At 40.7% G+C, this 18,510-nt stretch overlaps 1 protein-coding gene across 4 annotated transcripts in view; it reads left to right on the plus strand.

Annotated features, from left to right (window-relative positions):
* LOC128983700 (WD repeat-containing protein 11-like) overlaps nt 1–18,510 on the plus strand; it is a 221,408-nt gene that overhangs the window by 162,681 nt on the left and 40,217 nt on the right. For all 4 annotated transcript variants that reach the window (XR_008489894.1, XR_008489893.1, XM_054403102.1 and 1 more), the window contains exons 21-23: nt 3,708–3,843; nt 5,253–5,419; nt 8,096–8,193. Coding sequence is in view for 2 of the 4 variants with exons in the window: in XM_054403102.1 (XP_054259077.1) it covers nt 3,708–3,843; nt 5,253–5,419; nt 8,096–8,193 (401 nt within the window). In the remaining 2 variants the exon portion in view is untranslated. The remainder of the gene's footprint in view (nt 1–3,707; nt 3,844–5,252; nt 5,420–8,095; nt 8,194–18,510) is intronic.

An 18,510-nucleotide genomic window follows, 5' to 3' on the forward strand; every position in this document is an offset into this window, starting at 1 on the left:
GGTGATTCCTTCTGCGATGACTCGCAGTTTCAATTCCAGGTTCAGGTTCATTTCCACTTTTCATCAGTGCAACTTCGGTTTCTACTACAGCTTCACTCTGTTCCAAAATCATAAGTCCGTTTCGGTTCCTTTTTTCGCTCAGTTCCCGTCCAGAGTTTTTTTTTTTTTCAGATTCACTGGTTCTTAAATTTTGTCTTAGTTTACCAAAGGCCACATTTTGTCTCCCACCAATGACAAACTCGTACCTTTCAGGTTGTCGATGTCTGCTGATGACGTCATTGGAACTTCAATTCTCTGACTTGAATCCAAAATGTATACTTCTGGCAAAGAACTAACCTCAACCTTGTGTAATTCCATAATTTGATTTAGTCCAACCTTAGTCTTAATGCTATTTGTTATAAGAATCTTAATTTTCTTCTCAAGGTTTAGTCCGATTTTATGGAAAGCTGCTACCTTACTTTTCATGTCGTTAAGCTCGTCAATCAAGTTTGTCATCGGAGGTTCATCATGCACGATATTAATCCTTCTAGTGCAGGGATTGCAAAACCACTTAACATGCTCCTCTATCTTCCTAATTTCATTAAATGTCTTTGTAGATATATTAATGCTTTTAGAGTGATGCCACAAAACGCAATAACCATCACAAAGAAAAGTTTTTTCATCATTCAGACACAATTTTAGACACAACTTCACCTTTCGCCATTACCACAGTCTTCTAAGAAGTGGTGGTATCAAGAATTGGTATCGGGAATCGACACATCTACACTTGTGTATTGATATAACTACAGGTGGAAGTGTGCCACCCGTAGCCACTCCAAATACTGTGTAAAACACCACATCACAAAGTTTCGAATAATGTCTGATTGCTTAGTTAGTTCATGATTGAGGCGCTAGAGCCTATAAGATAAGTTTGTCGGTTTCTTCAGACAGTGACGATGATGATGCATAAAGCCAAGGTGTTTGGTTATGTTTATTGTTTTATGTAAACAACTGATTTTCATTTGATTATAAATAATTTTAATTTTTGTTAAATTGTGCAATAAAGAATAGCACATTATTACTGGATATATTGGGGTTTTATGATAGCATTCAATTCATTGAAACCCAAATTCACTCCAAGTACTACCTGTAGATACTGTAGTCCGTATGCCTTCTAAAAACACTAATTCATAGGTCTAATAAAACCACTATAGAAACTCTGAAATGTCGCTTTGTAGTGTACAATCACCAAAGTAACCGAGCCCACCTGTGTTTGGGAGTTTTAGGGAGCACTGAGTGTACCACCGGTGGTACACATCGGTTTTTTTAAAAACTTGAAAAATCAGAAAATATTTTGTTTGATTGATCATGTTAAAATTAGCTAATTAGCATTGCCTACTAATTATCTCTCCATTGCACACTATACTTTGGTATACCAGTTGATAACTTTACTAACAATGGTGCTCTAGTCATTCTTGTAAAACCCTGTCAAATTACATTACTTATGTGTTACTAACAGACATACAAATAAACATACAGACTTAGATACAGGATTGGGTAAGTAATTTTTGGCTTTGTTTTGGGTATGAAATAATTTAATAAAATGTTAACCCAGGCAATATAGACAGAAACTAATATAAGACTAAGACTAGTTTTGTCTTTCTTCTGCTATAGAACATATAAATAACCAAAAACTTCATGATTCTATGCAATTTACAGACAAAAGTGTAATTTTATTTATATAGATTAATGCACTTAACAAGCTTTAATTTTACTGTTCATTTTGTTAAAAAAGAATATTGATATTCAGATACGGTAAATAATGTCATCAGTTTTTATTGTCATCAGTTTTTATTGTAAAAACAAATTACTTATGTTAATAGCATAAACTTAAATAATCAGTTTTTAAGAGTCCTTTTAGGCTAGCGGCCATCTTGGATGATTTCTAACAGCTGCTGAAGAGTTAATTATCATCCAAAAATAGTTTTTCAAACACCAATGTGATTATAATTTTAATATCTAGTACTGTGAGATTAGTTGTTTAATAGCTATTTACATTACAAGTGTAGTAAGAGCGTTTTTACATCACGCAGGTGAATGTTGTGCAACGAGCGGAAGCGAGTGCAACGCAACGCTCTTGCGCAACGTGTAACGTACAAGATTTTACCTGACCCGACAATATACATGGGTTTACGTACAATATTTTTCATTATCCATTTCACTCATCGTCTAACAGTAACGTTCTTTTACAAACAAAAGCTAGGTTAGGAAAATACTTTAAAGCCTAACAATAACATTCAAGCGCACAGCTGATTTCTAGCGTTGAACGTCGATGCCTCCATAGAGGTATATTTTTTTAAGTTAAGCACTCAATGTTATTTAAATGGGTTTCATTACATCACCGAGTGAGTTTTTTTTCAACTTTACATCACTCGAGAAGTAAGGAAGTTGTATACATTACGCTTGGGATAGGGAAGTTTAACATGGCGGGTTAGGTAAAGGAAAAAAAGCAACTTTTCTTTGGAATAATTATTGAGGAGAAAGGAAGGATACTAAACTAACTCACCTGAATAAAGAGTCCCAGGTGGTCAATTGAACACATAAAAAGTACACATTAAACTGATATTTCACCACTTTCAGGGGCTTCTTCAGAGGTAGAAGGTAGAATGGCAGTTACAGTTCTAGCACTGTTTTAAATGTCTGACAGGCTTGCCACCTCCTAACTTGTATACACTACAAATTATAAAATTAGAAACTGTATATACACATATACACCAGATATATACACCAGTGCCAGAACTGTAACTGACATTTTACCTTCTACTTCTGAAGAAGCCTCTTAAAGGGGCGAAATATCAGTTTAAAGTGAACTTTTTATGTGTTCTATTGACCTCCTGGGACTCTTTATTCGGGTGAGTTAGTTGTGTATCCTTCCTTTCTCCACAATAATTATACTAGAAATTTTCTCACGCGGTCACAGAAACGTCATTGTCATTGTGCGCAACAGTGGTGAAATTGTGAATATTTCCTGCGGCCGTGTAGACATCATCGTCTCCCGTGGTCACAGAAAGGTCATATATATTTACACCAGTGCCAGAACTGTAACTGACATTTTACCTTCTACTTCTGAAGAAGCCTCTTAAAGGGGCGAAATATCAGTTTAAAGTGAACTTTTTATGTGTTCTATTGACCTCCTGGGACTCTTTATTCGGGTGAGTTAGTTGTGTATCCTTCCTTTCTCCACAATAATTATACTAGAAATTTTCGTTGTTGTTTTGAATTGATTTCCATGGGATCCCATGGAAGTTAACAGTCATCTTGGATTTGCTCGCCATAAGAGCAATGCTATTTTGGTTATTTTCTTTGTAGTTTTTTTAATTGTTTAATGAGTTAGAACGTTTAGGCTCCATGGACTCTTATTATAAAAATATGTAAAGTAGCTTATATAGTTAGTTAATAATAGAATCTTCTGTTCATGAAGATTACATAGAAAACATGAAAGGCCAGTAGACGGAACTGAGTTTCAAGCACACTTAATGAAATTGACATGACTTGTTACCATTAGTTTCTGAGAAGTAGGGTTTAATTACGGTATTATACAAACAGAAACAGGAAACAAATAAAAAAAGGGATAAAAATAATGTAGTTTTACATCAATGGAAATATTGTATGTTTTGCTGAGTTTGTTGTCAGTAAAATGAATTAATAGGTTTGGTGATATTGTTTAGAGAAGAGCAAAAACCAAAGCAAGTAGAGCATTTTGACTCCTACAGTGCCTCGGATCTGAAGAGAATCAATCAGTTCCCTCACTTGCAGCCGTTAGATACATGTTACGATGTCCTTTGTGATCCATATTCCTATCAGGTATTGTACATATCTTTAAACTTGTATAGCTATTTAAAATACAAAGTTTTTGAAAAACTTTTACAAACGTTCTCATTATGAGTAGGTCTTTAATTGGCTTAAACACCAAACCATTTTACTCAATCACACCCTTAGCTAAATTTTTTTTGATTGAACTCGTAAAAGATCTAGGTTAGAAGTAATGAGTGTCGATACCAAAATATATCAATTCTCGATTCCGATACCATTATTTAATTGTTTAACAAAATTTTCGAATGGATCGGTCATACTACACCAACCTCTGTCTTTATGTCCTTCCATAAAGTATTTTTGAGGTAATTGGGTGTTTTTAAAGTAAATATAAAATGTATGCAGTAATGATACATTCCAACTAGCCAATTTAAGTTCAAACCATTATAAATACGATAAAAAACTACCATATTAACAAGATACCATAAACTAGAATAAATCAAGATCCAACAACAAAAATCAAAATGAAAATGATATTATAGAAAAGTGTGCTATCATTACATTTTCAGTCAAGCCAAACTCGAGGTAATATCATGATCATCGCCAGCGGTCGTGGAAATATCATCTTCGTCTTCTGGGATCACTGCAAAATCTGAAATATCTTCCTCGATTACGGAAACACCATCGTCGTCTTGCGTGGTTGTGGCAAAATCATGAACATCTCCTGTGGCCGTATAGACATCATCATGAACTCCCGCAGTCACGGAAACGTAATCTACGTCGTCCGCAATCGCGGCAAAATCATGAACATCTTCCGCGGCTGTTTGGACATCAACATCATCGTTTTTTGCGGTCACAGAAACGTCATCTTTGTCTTCCGCGATCGCAGCAAAATTATGAAAATCCGCGGCCCTGTTGACATCATCATTGACTCCCGCTGACTTGGAACTTCATTGTCGTCGTCCGCAATCGCGGTAAAATCATGAACGTTGCCCGCACCTTTGTAGACGTCATCGGTTTCTCACGCGGTCACAGAAACGTCATTGTCATTGTGCGCAACAGTGGTGAAATTGTGAATATTTCCTGCGGCCGTGTAGACATCATCGTCTCCCGTGGTCACAGAAAGGTCATCGTTGTCAATCACGATTACGGCAAAATCATGAACATTTTCTGCGGCAGTGTAGACGCCACCATCGTGGCAAAGGAAACGTCGTCGTGGTCTTGCGCGTTCGCGGCAATAGCAGTAATTTTCTGATCGCGCGGGTGTGACGGTTTTCGGCATAGGAACCGACTTTTGACAATCAATTCTTGATGCTGATATCAACGACCAAGTATCAGTGGTATCGAGAACACATCCCTAGTTAGAAGCTTGACATATCTCTCAACTTTGGGGACACCTGGCTGGAAAATATTTATAGTTTTATGTCTGCTTCATAATTGATGTTTTTTTTTTTTATCAGAGGCTTCAACTAGAGAGGGTGAGTGTTCATGAGTGGCGGAGGGGAGACTACAAACACACACAGAAGGTGGTAGAGAGACTTATATTACTGGGAGAAATGGACAGGGCTGTGCAACTATTACTGGAGACTGACCTGGACAACCCCAGCTACTACACTGATGGCATCAAGTGAGTACACAAGAGTTACAACTAATCCAAACACAGTGGCCTAACAGAGTGAATTAGGCTAATCAAATTAATTGGTGCCGGATCCTGTTAAAATCTTCCTTGATCATCTCCTGCTGTCTTATTATTCTTCTTCATAAAAACCTTAAAGAGAACTAAACTAACACCTCTAATGAATAGATGCTTGGCCATAGGCTATTGGTGATTACTCCAAGTTTTCCAACTCCTTAAAAAATTTTAGTCAATCTGGTTTTCCTAGTTTCATTGTTGTTGTGTTGTTTCATTGTGTGGCTATAAAATAACGAGGCTGGTTTTCTAAGAAAAAAAACTGAACCTAGGCCAAAAGTCACATTGCCAAGTCGCCTGACATCCTACCTCCACCTTAAGGCTGGTTTGATGGCACTTAGCTCGGCCAGTCTTTGTTCCTGTTAGATCATGTACTGCTCGTTGGAAAATGGTGTGAATAAGTAAAAGGTCAAAGGGAAATCATTTGTGAAGCTCAGTAAGTCCACTATAGAGACTTTTGATCTATTAAAACAAAACAAGTATATTTTTTAGTTATGTCATGCACATAGTTTTTCAGTAGTATGAATGTTTCAAAGAAGGGAGAGAAGATGTGAAAGATTATCCACACCTAGGACATCCTTCAACTACAAAAACTTATGAAAACATTAACAGCAATCTCAATTGTCAAGACTGTCGTTTAAGTCTCCGTAGATTGAGTTGCTTGAAATGTAGGAATTGACAAAGAATCAGTGTGACATGAGAGATTAGTTTTAACGGAAAAAGTGTTTTCTTAAATGGTGTCAAAACTCCTCTAGACTGAATAAAAGCACTTATGGGTAGAAATTTGTTCTGACACCTTGGAAAACCTGAAGAAACTATTTAGGGTGTTTTTAACTTTTCCAACTTTTTTAAAACTACAAGCTTAAAAAAAATTCATGTTGACAGTTGACACGTTGTAAAATTATAATAACACCTACTATTTATTTCTGACATGCGGCAAATACACAATCAGATACAAATGACTGGAATGTGGAGGGGGGGATGTCAGGCGACTTTGCAATATGGCATTTGGCATTCAGGATCACACAGTTTATGTCTTGGAAAACCGATCTCATTTTATAGTCTATTTTATAGCTTCACCTCGTATTTATGAACAGCTTCAATTTCCTCTTGGTTCTGTATATTCCCTCCAAACTTGGACACCCAGACTTGTTGTATATCTAGGGCTGAAGGATCTACCGTGTTTAGATGGTTACAGGTACCTGGATATGTCACTGGACACCCAGACTTGTTGTATATCTAGGGCTGAAGGATCTACCGTGTTTAGATGGTTACAGGTACCTGGATATGTCACTGGACACCCAGACTTGTTGTATATCTAGGGCTGAAGGATCTACCGTGTTTAGATGGTTACAGGTACCTGGATATGTCACTGGACACCCAGACTTGTTGTATATCTAGGGCTGAAGGATCTACCGTGTTTAGATGGTTACAGGTACCTGGATATGTCACTGGACACCCAGACTTGTTGTATATCTAGGGCTGAAGGATCTACCGTGTTTAGATGGTTACAGGTACCTGGATATGTCACTGGACACCCAGACTTGTTGTATATCTAGGGCTGAAGGATCTACCGTGTTTAGATGGTTACAGGTACCTGGATATGTCACTGGACACCCAGACTTGTTGTATATCTAGGGCTGAAGGATCTACCGTGTTTAGATGGTTACAGGTACCTGGATATGTCACTGGACACCCAGACTTGTTGTATATCTAGGGCTGAAGGATCTACCGTGTTTAGATGGTTACAGGTACCTGGATATGTCACTGGACACCCAGACTTGTTGTATATCTAGGGCTGAAGGATCTACCGTGTTTAGATGGTTACAGGTACCTGGATATGTCACTGGACACCCAGACTTGTTGTATATCTAGGGCTGAAGGATCTACCGTGTTTAGATGGTTACAGGTACCTGGATATGTCACTGGACACCCAGACTTGTTGTATATCTAGGGCTGAAGGATCTACTGTTTTTAGATGGTTACAGGTACCTGGATATGTCACTGGACACCCAGACTTGTTGTATATCTAGGGCTGAAGGATCTACCGTGTTTAGATGGTTACAGGTACCTGGATATGTCACTGGACACCCAGACTTGTTGTATATTTAGGGCTGAAGGATCTACTGTGTTTAGATGGTTACAGGTACCTGGATATGTCACTGGTTTTTGTGTTTTGCTGTTTTTGGGTACCTTCGAACTAAAATCATCATCATAGTCCTAGGTCTAGTTAAGAAGGCTATTTCATAACGCATCAGAGCATCAGGCCTTCAACATTCAACAAAACGTTTTGCTCTGTAACATTCTTTCCCTACAACTATTATTCACAATATGTATTTTTCCTGTACATTTCTGTGGTTATTCTGTACAAAACCTTTTGTGGTTAAATGGTAAAATTTAAGTCAGTAATTCAGTTATATAACATAATTAATAAAGAAGTTAAATTTTTAGAAGATTTTTTTGTATATAATGTCACATTAACCCATGAGTAACACTTTGTCTTGAAATAAATCTGGCACTACCTTCACTTAAAGAGGCAATGATATTTTAATCAACCCTCTAAGCCAACTAAACTGTAAGATTCAGATAGTTTTAAATTGATTGTTTGTACAGAGCATGTTTGGTGGCAACAATCCAGTCTACGGGAGCAGCTCAGAGTACCATCAAGTTGGTGGCTACAAACCTTATAGCCAACGGAAAGATTTGGGAAGGTACAGTACATTTCCTTTCCAAAATTAAAATTTTGAAAAGTTCTTGCTGAAAAACAAGTTTTTTTAAGACTTGGCTATAATTTTTTGTCTGGATAACGATATATTGAGTATTGAAATACCCTTTCTGCAATAAACCTGCAGACTAAGCAAATTTGTATTTGCTTATTTAGATTTTAACTAAAATATTTCCATAGACATTTAAGATTTATTATCTATTTAAATAAAATTAGGTTTGACAAGTACTTTAATTTGCTACTTCATAGCTAATGAAATGTTCTTTAATAAAATGTTAATGGGTATAAGCCTAAATGTTATAAATCCGCCAAATTTTATCACACTAGATACCTACATAAACGGGGAAACTATCTCAACAATGTACATATTCTCCATAAGAATAGAATAACATAGAAAATTTAAATTTAAATTTTGTTTAGTTTTCTCACAAATATTTTATTGTAAAACAATGCTTTAATATACACAATTTTTTGTGTTCATCAGCTCCTCTACACAATGACTGTAATTTATAATATGAATTTGAAACTTATAAATTTTTTTAAGCTTATCCCTAAAGTAACTACAACATTTCAATATATTAAATTTAAATTATTTGTTATAATTTATTTTTGTATATATATAAAATCCAATGTATGTTTGTTAGTATGTTTGTTTGTATGTTTGTTAGTTTGTTTGTTTGTTTGTCCTTTATGGACTCCGAAACCGCTAGACAGATTGTAATGAAACTTTCAGGCATTATTAAGCATTATTCAAGGATGGTTTGTGTGAAGTTTGGTGCAGATTCGTCAAAAGGGCTCCGTCCCAGTGGCTCTGGAGTTTTCCATGTTAACCTTATGAGTACTCATATTTAAATGGAATTAAAGAATCTTAACAGCTGGTTCAACTAAACAATTTGATTCTGTGATGTTCAATAGCATTAAAACGTTAATAGGTTTACCAACAGGGTGCAGCACTATTATTTTTTTTTAATTTGAAACAACACTAACAGCTAATTTGCAACTAAAAGGTGAGTGAGCGTAGCGAACGAACTACAACCTGGAAGCGAGTTAGCGTAGCGAACGAGCTCCAACCTAAAGGTGAGTGAGCATAGCGAACGAGCTCCAACCTAAAGGTGAGTGAGCGTAGCGAACGAACGTCAACCAGGACATGATTGAGCCATGCGAACAAGCTCATCTTGAAAATGAACGAGCATTGATATAAAACCACATTAGGACAGGACGACGTCTGTCGGGCCAGTTAGTTTATTAATACACGGCAATACACCTTTTTACATTGAGTGTTTCTTGATGTTTGATACAAATATAAATAGGCAAAATGCATGTAAAATTAAATTTTTTTGCAATAAAAACTTGTTTAACACGTTTGCTGCTGAGTGCTAGATGCCGGGACGGCGCCAGGAGCAGAACTAACACTTGCCACTACGTAACATTGCCGCTGATACACTGAATTGCAGTAAAAACAACAGTAGTTATACTGGATAGCAATGTTCTGCAATAAAACTGGCTTCGGACATATTACCAAGCGATTCTGATAGATAGCAGCACTACCCAGGTTGCAGTCGGTAAAGTAGGGTTGCTATCTAGCAGGAAAGAGGTGGGACAAAGCCCTGTTCTATGTGACCCTGTTGGTGATTTTGGGAAACTATATTTTTCACTGTCAGAAAAGTACGTCCCCACGAGCTGCAAAGAAATATCTAGGACGCTCGTGACGAGCTGGCTGATCCTTGGAAACGTTAAACAACAATGAACGGTGGCGTTCCGGTTACGTTCCTAGCTCCTGGCGCCATGGCCCCGCTGACTAATCCTGAACGTCTGTAGCAGCGAACATGTTAACTAGGATTTCCCCCTCTTTAACACCATTATTACATTTCATCATAAAAAAATTAAGGGTTCAAACTATTATTTTCAAATTAATTAAAGGATAAGGATATGGTAGAATCAAAAAAATTACGTAACATTATGAGAAAATGAATATAGATTTTACGTCTAAAGTTTAAAGAGCTAAATATCCAAAACTGCTTATATACCCATTTTTATTTTGGGGTCCACTAGACTCCTGCACATGCAAAGGTTAATAACATGGATTAGCTCTTCAAAATGTAGGGGTGTGCGATGCATCGAAAATGCATCGAAATTTGCATCGAAATGCATCGATTTGGCCTCGATGCATCAAAAAGACCGATGCATCGATTAAGTCCCGATGCAACGATTACGTCCCGATGCATATTTAAAACTAATTTAGGACTCCAAAATGAGTTTTAGATAGGGAAGTGTCAATTATCGCTACCACCGATACTCGGACATTGCCGATACTAGGAATATCGGTATCAAGAATCGATTGCCAAATGTCGATTTCGCCCGATTCCGCCGATACCGACACCCGACAGGGATGGATAGATATTTTATTTTAACATTTATTTATTTGATAGCTATTAGTTTTGTAATCACGCTAACAACTTTAGTAACCAACTTAGCGCACTATTTAGTTCAAAACAGCTAAAGTTTAGCTTCAGCTGTTCTCTCTGCAGGCAGATGATATTGCACAACACAATACAATCTAGACATTTCAAGATGTCAGACAGTCTGAATTCAGTCTCAGACAACCGGCGCGCGAGTGTCCTCAACACGAAATTATACTAAAAAATGTCTGTATCAATAAGTCAGACCTTTAAATGTGTGTTTTTTTTTTTTTTAGAATAAAATAAATAACCTAAACTTGTCTAAATGTTCAGTTTTATCGCTGCATTACGCATCATTAGAAAAATTCAATTCAATTACAACATCGTCGAAGTCAGAGGGTTAGGCTTGCACTTACCTATTGCACCAAAAAGTAGATCCATATTTTATCTGTACTATTTACCTAGTTTAAGAGTTTAATTGAAGTTTTAAGTGCTACTATAACATGAGTATTGATTGAAAAACACCATACGCATAGTCCATGTCGATTTAGTAATATTATAATGAATGGTGAATGTTGACTATCTAAGATAAATCAAAGTATGTAACAAGAGTTCTGATTGATTGAGAGGCTACGCTGCACTGTAATGTCAGCCAATCGACGTTCGTGTTTCAATGGAGCAAGTGACGATTGCTTTGATGTCGTTATTTGTGTATGAGTCTATTATTGTGGGAAGGGTTTAGATAAGATACATTGATAAATATCGAGAACCGTTATGTAGGACGTCTTTGTTTATAAAGAGTATAAAATTAGGTTAAAGTTCAAACCGGTGTGATTTTCTTTTATCTTACAAAGACCTAGATTTGACGCTCAATTATGTTAGTTAACTAAATCTTGACATATTTTTTTTTTTTTTTTTTTTTTTTTTTTTTTAGGGTGAGGAGGGAAAATGCTTTTACGCACACAGGTAGCCAGCCTGTAGTGTGAGACTCCTGAGTTTATCACAGACTACTCACTAAAAAACCCCCTCTACTCTGTTGGACACAGACCTGGAATTGTTTGTCACATTACTTCAAGTCAGGCCAACATGTGACCTAAGCCCACAGGGCTCGCACCGTTTCTGGCATTATTTATTTTTTGACCTACACCGCATCCCGGTCGAGGTCAAGCTTCTTGGCGCGGAGAACACCCTGGATGTAAAGTGACACACAGGTCCAATTGTCCTCACCCTCCATCATCATCGGTATGACCGTGTCCACCGACAGCAGTCCTACGAACTGTTGAGCCTCTAGGCGGGGCCTTTCCCAATGCTGGCAGTGGAAGAAAGTGTGTTCCACGTCATCGGGAATGCCTGGGCAGTATATGCAATCGGGTGACACGGCTTTGCCCATCCTGAACAAGTACGACCGGAAAAAGCCGTGACCCGTCAGAAATTGGGTGAGGTAGAAGTTCACCTCTCCGCACCGCCGATTAACCCAAGGTTGGACCTGTTGTATCAGTCGCCTGGTCCAGAGCCCCCTTGTCTCCTGTTCCCAGCTCTCCTGCCACAGCTGGAAGGTCCGGGTGCGTTCCTCAATACTTGCCTGGTCCTCCCCACGGCGCTGATAAATTGCCTTCCTCTCCGCCGCCAAAAGTTTGACGGGGATGACTCCAGCAACCACCAGGACGGCGGGTTCGGACACTGTTCGATAGGCAGATGCTACCCTTAGTGCTGCCTGACGCTGCACTCGGGCGAGCCGCATCCTATATACCTCCTTATTGAGAGCGTCTGCCCAGACCTCCGCACCGTACAGGAGCACTGACTGGACCGCAGACATCAACAGCCTTCTGCGGCTGGACCGTGGACCTCCGACATTGGCCATTAACCGACTAAGGGAAGAAACCATTTTAGCGGCCTTGTCCGCCGTACGGGTGATCTGGTCTCGCCAGCTGAGCTTGCTGTCCACCATGACCCCAAGGTACTTTGCGGCACGAGTGGTTTGGACTTCAACGTTCCCCACCATCAAAGGCACGATGGTGTCAATCCTCTTTTTAGTCAGAATGACAATCTCAGTTTTGCTCAGAGCGAGCGAGAGACCATGTTCTGCCATCCATGCGTTAATGGTTCGCATGACTCGATTTAGTTTCAGCTGGGCAAGCTCAATGCTACGTGCAGCTATTAAAGCCGCAACGTCATCTGCATACCCAACTAGGACGGTTTCCTCAGGCATCTCGGATCTCAAGAGGCTGTCGTAGGCGACGTTCCAGAGGTCCGGGCCCAGTATGGATCCTTGAGCAGCACCAGAAGTTACATCCATCGTCCTGGAGCCTTCTGTAGTGTCGTAAATGATGAGGCGGGTACCGGAGGTAGTCCTCTATCATGCGCATGAGGTATGCCGGGACGTGGAAAGTGTTCTCCAGTGCGCCGAGCATATCGCACCACCTCGCGGAATTAAATGCGTTTCGCACATCAAGTGTTACAAGCAGCACAACCCGACGAGAATAGTTGTTAAACTCCTCAGCTCTCATTACGGCTCGCTTTACCTCCTCAATAGCGTCAACCGTTGACCGTCCCTTCCTGAAACCGTACTGACGAGGGGATAGATTCCCTGCAGCAACCACGGCTGAATTCAGTCGGGAACGGATCAACTTTTCCAAGACTTTCCCAGCAGTGTCCAACATACAGAGAGGTCTGTAAGAGGAGGGTAGGTCTGGGTTTCCTTTTCCCTTCCCCACGAGCACAAGCCTAGCTGTTTTCCAGCAGAAGGGAAACTTCCCCTCGGCCAGACAGGCATTGTACGTGCTCAAAAGGATTTGTGGGTTTATTGAAAAGACTTTCTTCAGGGCCTCACCAGGTACCCCATCCGGTCCAGGAGCCTTGTTGTTCTTCAGGGACAGAACGGCCGCCTCCAACTCCTCGAGACTGAAAAGCGGTACGTCGTCCACCCTTCCGAACTCCCGCAATGGACGCAGTGTGTGAGTCGGGAAAAGGGACTTTACGATCCTCTCCATAGAGGCCCCGTCCATAACGGAAGGTGGAGAGCGGGTGCCAAGCTTCTTGGTTACTATCTTGTAACCAAGGCCCCACGGATCGGAATCGACATCGTCCCTTAATTTCTCCCAGCAACTGCGTTTGCTCCGGTTAATGGCCCGGCGAAGAGACTTCCTTGCCACCTTGTAAGCGTCAGACTTAAGACGTCTATCTTCAGGTTCTCTAGCCCTGGTAGCAAGACGTCTGGCTCTCAATGCTGCCCGTCGTAGTTCTGCGATCTCGGTTGTCCACCAGTACACAGGTCGCTTATCGCACCGGGATATCCTGCGAGGCATTGACTCTTCGCAGGCCGAGACTATCAGCCTCATCAATGATGTAACTGATGTCTCTGCGTGAGCCACGCCGGATGCAGCAGGTACCACTGGCTCTCCCCGTAGTATGACTTCGGTGAATTTGGCCACGTCCAGCTTTTTGGTGTTCCACCGAACGGGCACCTGCCGAGACACGGTAGCTTGTCTCTGATGACTATCCATGACATCAAAAATGATGTACTGGTGGTCACTGGCCGTATAATCCTCTAGGACTCTCCAGGCTCGTATCCTCGGCAAGAGGGACTCAGATGCAAGCGTGATGTCTGGGATCGTTCCCCTCATTCCGGGACGCTGGAAAGTTGGCGTGTTGCCCTCGTTTATGACAACAAGTCCAGCCCTGGCAGCAAAGTCCAGGATGTACTTCCCCCGGGAATTAGTGAGAGTCATTCCCCACTCGACAGCCCTAGCATTGAAATCCCCCGCCACGACAACGTGCCCGGCGGTATCGCGCACGCTCTCTTCCAGGCGGTCTATCTTTCCACGAAAGTCACGGATAGCCTCGTTGGGGGTGAGGTATACACTAAAGTAAGTGACATCCCCGCACCGGACCCAAACGAATCCTCGGCCCTTCGCGTGACTCCTTACCTGCACTTTAGCTGTATTACGAACCCAGAACGCAGCAGTACCAAGTGTATCGGGAAACCAAAGAGATGGGTCCCTGTCCCGGTACTGGTACTGTTCGCTGACCAAGAGCGCGTCAACACCGTGTTCGAGGGCAAGCTGACTGAGAAGCGCGTCAGCCGTCCTGGATCGATCTACATTGCACTGGAGGATCCTTATCTTCGTGGTTGGGCTTTCGCTTGTTGTAGTGCGCCTTTAAATGCACTGCACTGCCCAGACCCAGCTATATGTTTAGCGTTTTTATCATTGAGGCCTTTCTCCTTACAGAGGAAACAGGTCTCAACTTTACAGTCCCTACGAGTGTGACCCACCTCCCCGCATCGAAGGCAGTTCTTGCCTCGGTCGGGCCCTTCGCAGTTTCGGGAGGAATGGCCGAAATCAAGGCATTTAAAACACCTCGTTACTTCCACCCTCCGTCTCAACCTGCAATTAACCCATCCAACCCTCAAATGCTGGAGTGCCAAAACCTTACTGGCGTTTGCGTCTGCCATTTCGGCGACCGCCATCCGCTGTTGACTCCGGTTTGGTTTCGTGAGCCACACCCTCAGACTAGCCGTTTGTCCGGCAAGCTCGGGGACAGCTTTTTTTAGGGCATCAATGACGTCATCCTCCGTTGACACACAATCCATATCCCGAACCTCGACGGACGTCTTGGGTTCGAGAGCACGAACGGTGCCCTGACCTTCCACAGCTGCCTTTAGTTCGGCAGCAAAGGCGGCTTTATCTTTAGACTTACCCAGTTCGAGGAGGACGTCCCCGTCCCGGGTTTGTCTAATCGACCGTACAACCGTGTCGGTTTGCTCTGGCTTAGCCTTGGCCTTGATAACACCCAAGACTTCGGCGAATGATCTTCCCTCCAAAGGCTTGACCAAAATTGCCTCAGTCCTGGGCTTTTTGGGCCGCGACTTTTTAGCGAGTGCCGAGCCAGGCACAGCTTGGGCCACGCCGGTCGATTGCGCCCTCACTGCCACATATGTCTTGGAGCCGACTTCCGCGTGCCTCAATTTCCTCTTCTCCTTTTTCGTAAGGCGCTTTTCCCACACAGTCCCAGATGGTGTTTCTACGACTGACCCCTTTCGGGAGCTACCCTCAATGGGTGTCGCAGGTTGCTGTGGCTGTTGAGGTTTCGCTGGAGCGGCAACTACGTCAGAGAAGGACCTAGAAGTCTGGGTCGCCTTGACCTTAACTTTAGGCTTTGCTGTCTGAACAACCTCTTCTCTTTTTGGAGGGCTTTCTGATGTAGGCCTCCTGCGTTTCTTGGAAGGTCGCGCATTGTCGTCAGGTAGGGACACCACCTTCTCGGCGATCCTTTCCAACACCGGTAAAGTAGGGTTGCTATCTAGCAGGAAAGAGGTGGGACAAAGCCCTGTTCTATGTGACCCTGTTGGTGATTTTGGGAAACTATATTTTTTACTGTCAGAAAAGTACGTCCCCACGAGCTGCAAAGAAATATCTAGGACGCTCGTGACGAGCTGGCTGATCCTTGGAAACGTTAAACAACAATGAACGGTGGCGTTCCGGTTACGTTCCTAGCTCCTGGCGCCATGGCCCCGCTGACTAATCCTGAACGTCTGTAGCAGCGAACATGTTAACTAGGATTTCCCCCTCTTTAACACCATTATTACATTTCATCATAAAAAAATTAAGGGTTCAAACTATTATTTTCAAATTAATTAAAGGATAAGGATATGGTAGAATCAAAAAAATTACGTAACATTATGAGAAAATGAATATAGATTTTACGTCTAAAGTTTAAAGAGCTAAATATCCAAAACTGCTTATATACCCATTTTTATTTTGGGGTCCACTAGACTCCTGCACATGCAAAGGTTAATAACATGGATTAGCTCTTCAAAATGTAGGGGTGTGCGATGCATCGAAAATGCATCGAAATTTGCATCGAAATGCATCGATTTGGCCTCGATGCATCAAAAAGACCGATGCATCGATTAAGTCCCGATGCAACGATTACGTCCCGATGCATATTTAAAACTAATTTAGGACTCCAAAATGAGTTTTAGATAGGGAAGTGTCAATTATCGCTACCACCGATACTCGGACATTGCCGATACTAGGAATATCGGTATCAAGAATCGATTGCCAAATGTCGATTTCGCCCGATTCCGCCGATACCGACACCCGACAGGGATGGATAGATATTTTATTTTAACATTTATTTATTTGATAGCTATTAGTTTTGTAATCACGCTAACAACTTTAGTAACCAACTTAGCGCACTATTTAGTTCAAAACAGCTAAAGTTTAGCTTCAGCTGTTCTCTCTGCAGGCAGATGATATTGCACAACACAATACAATCTAGACATTTCAAGATGTCAGACAGTCTGAATTCAGTCTCAGACAACCGGCGCGCGAGTGTCCTCAACACGAAATTATACTAAAAAATGTCTGTATCAATAAGTCAGACCTTTAAATGTGTGTTTTTTTTTTTTTTAGAATAAAATAAATAACCTAAACTTGTCTAAATGTTCAGTTTTATCGCTGCATTACGCATCATTAGAAAAATTCAATTCAATTACAACATCGTCGAAGTCAGAGGGTTAGGCTTGCACTTACCTATTGCACCAAAAAGTAGATCCATATTTTATCTGTACTATTTACCTAGTTTAAGAGTTTAATTGAAGTTTTAAGTGCTACTATAACATGAGTATTGATTGAAAAACACCATACGCATAGTCCATGTCGATTTAGTAATATTATAATGAATGGTGAATGTTGACTATCTAAGATAAATCAAAGTATGTAACAAGAGTTCTGATTGATTGAGAGGCTACGCTGCACTGTAATGTCAGCCAATCGACGTTCGTGTTTCAATGGAGCAAGTGACGATTGCTTTGATGTCGTTATTTGTGTATGAGTCTATTATTGTGGGAAGGGTTTAGATAAGATACATTGATAAATATCGAGAACCGTTATGTAGGACGTCTTTGTTTATAAAGAGTATAAAATTAGGTTAAAGTTCAAACCGGTGTGATTTTCTTTTATCTTACAAAGACCTAGATTTGACGCTCAATTATGTTAGTTAACTAAATCTTGACATATGGCTTTATATAATATTTTAATAAAACATCAATTTTTCCGATTATATATCAATATGAATATTTTTGGCTCAAAACATCAATTGTTCCAATCGATTGTTGTACCATAGACTAACCAACACAAGACAGTAGGCTAGATGTGTTATCTATGGTTGTAGTTACGTCGTACCCGGCTGGTTCACAGTGAATCCACTCTGCCCAGCCTTGTTCTTGGTATCATCAGGAACATAAACGCATTTGTTACTTTACTAATTAAAACTATGGAATGTTAATTAAAAGCACCCAAAGAAACATATTTTGCTGCACAGTGCACACAATTCTTTTACACTGTTGGCTATTTTTTTTTTTTATTGTCGCATAGTTGCACATTAACTTATTGAAATTAATTGTATCAAACGTGCAGTAAACATTTATTTTAAAATTAACACTCAGAAACCTTTGTTTAGAATAATTATGCAAAGGGACTAGGGTGAGGGAAGGCATGTGAACCAGACTTTACAAAGGGCAAGTCTGCCATTCTGACAAACTTTCTCTTTTCCTAACCCTTGTCCCGTTAGACAGGGGAGGTGGTTGGCGCTTCACTTCACTTCACACTAAACACCCGCAGTTCGCAATCGCAGTAGGGTTGAGTTGTTGTGGTAGTGTCGTAATTCTGTCGTCTGCTCTTCACAGCTGACTCATCAGCGGCTTTCGTGAAATTATAATCCTTATATATAATACGTGAAGGTGATTTCTACAAAACACTACTCCTCCGTTAATAATGGACGGATTTTTACAAACAACGTGTCAAAATCAAGTATTTTTTGTGTAGACGCCCCCTTTCACCAATTCCTGTAATAAAAGTCCTCGGGCTTTGCCCCACAGGCCATCAAAGTTGGATTTTCTC

The sequence above is a fragment of the Macrosteles quadrilineatus genome, unplaced genomic scaffold (genome assembly GCF_028750875.1).
Source record: "Macrosteles quadrilineatus isolate MER2022 unplaced genomic scaffold, UCM_ALF_1.0 Scaffold_1__1_contigs__length_201487025, whole genome shotgun sequence".
Classification (NCBI taxonomy): domain Eukaryota; kingdom Metazoa; phylum Arthropoda; class Insecta; order Hemiptera; family Cicadellidae; genus Macrosteles; species Macrosteles quadrilineatus.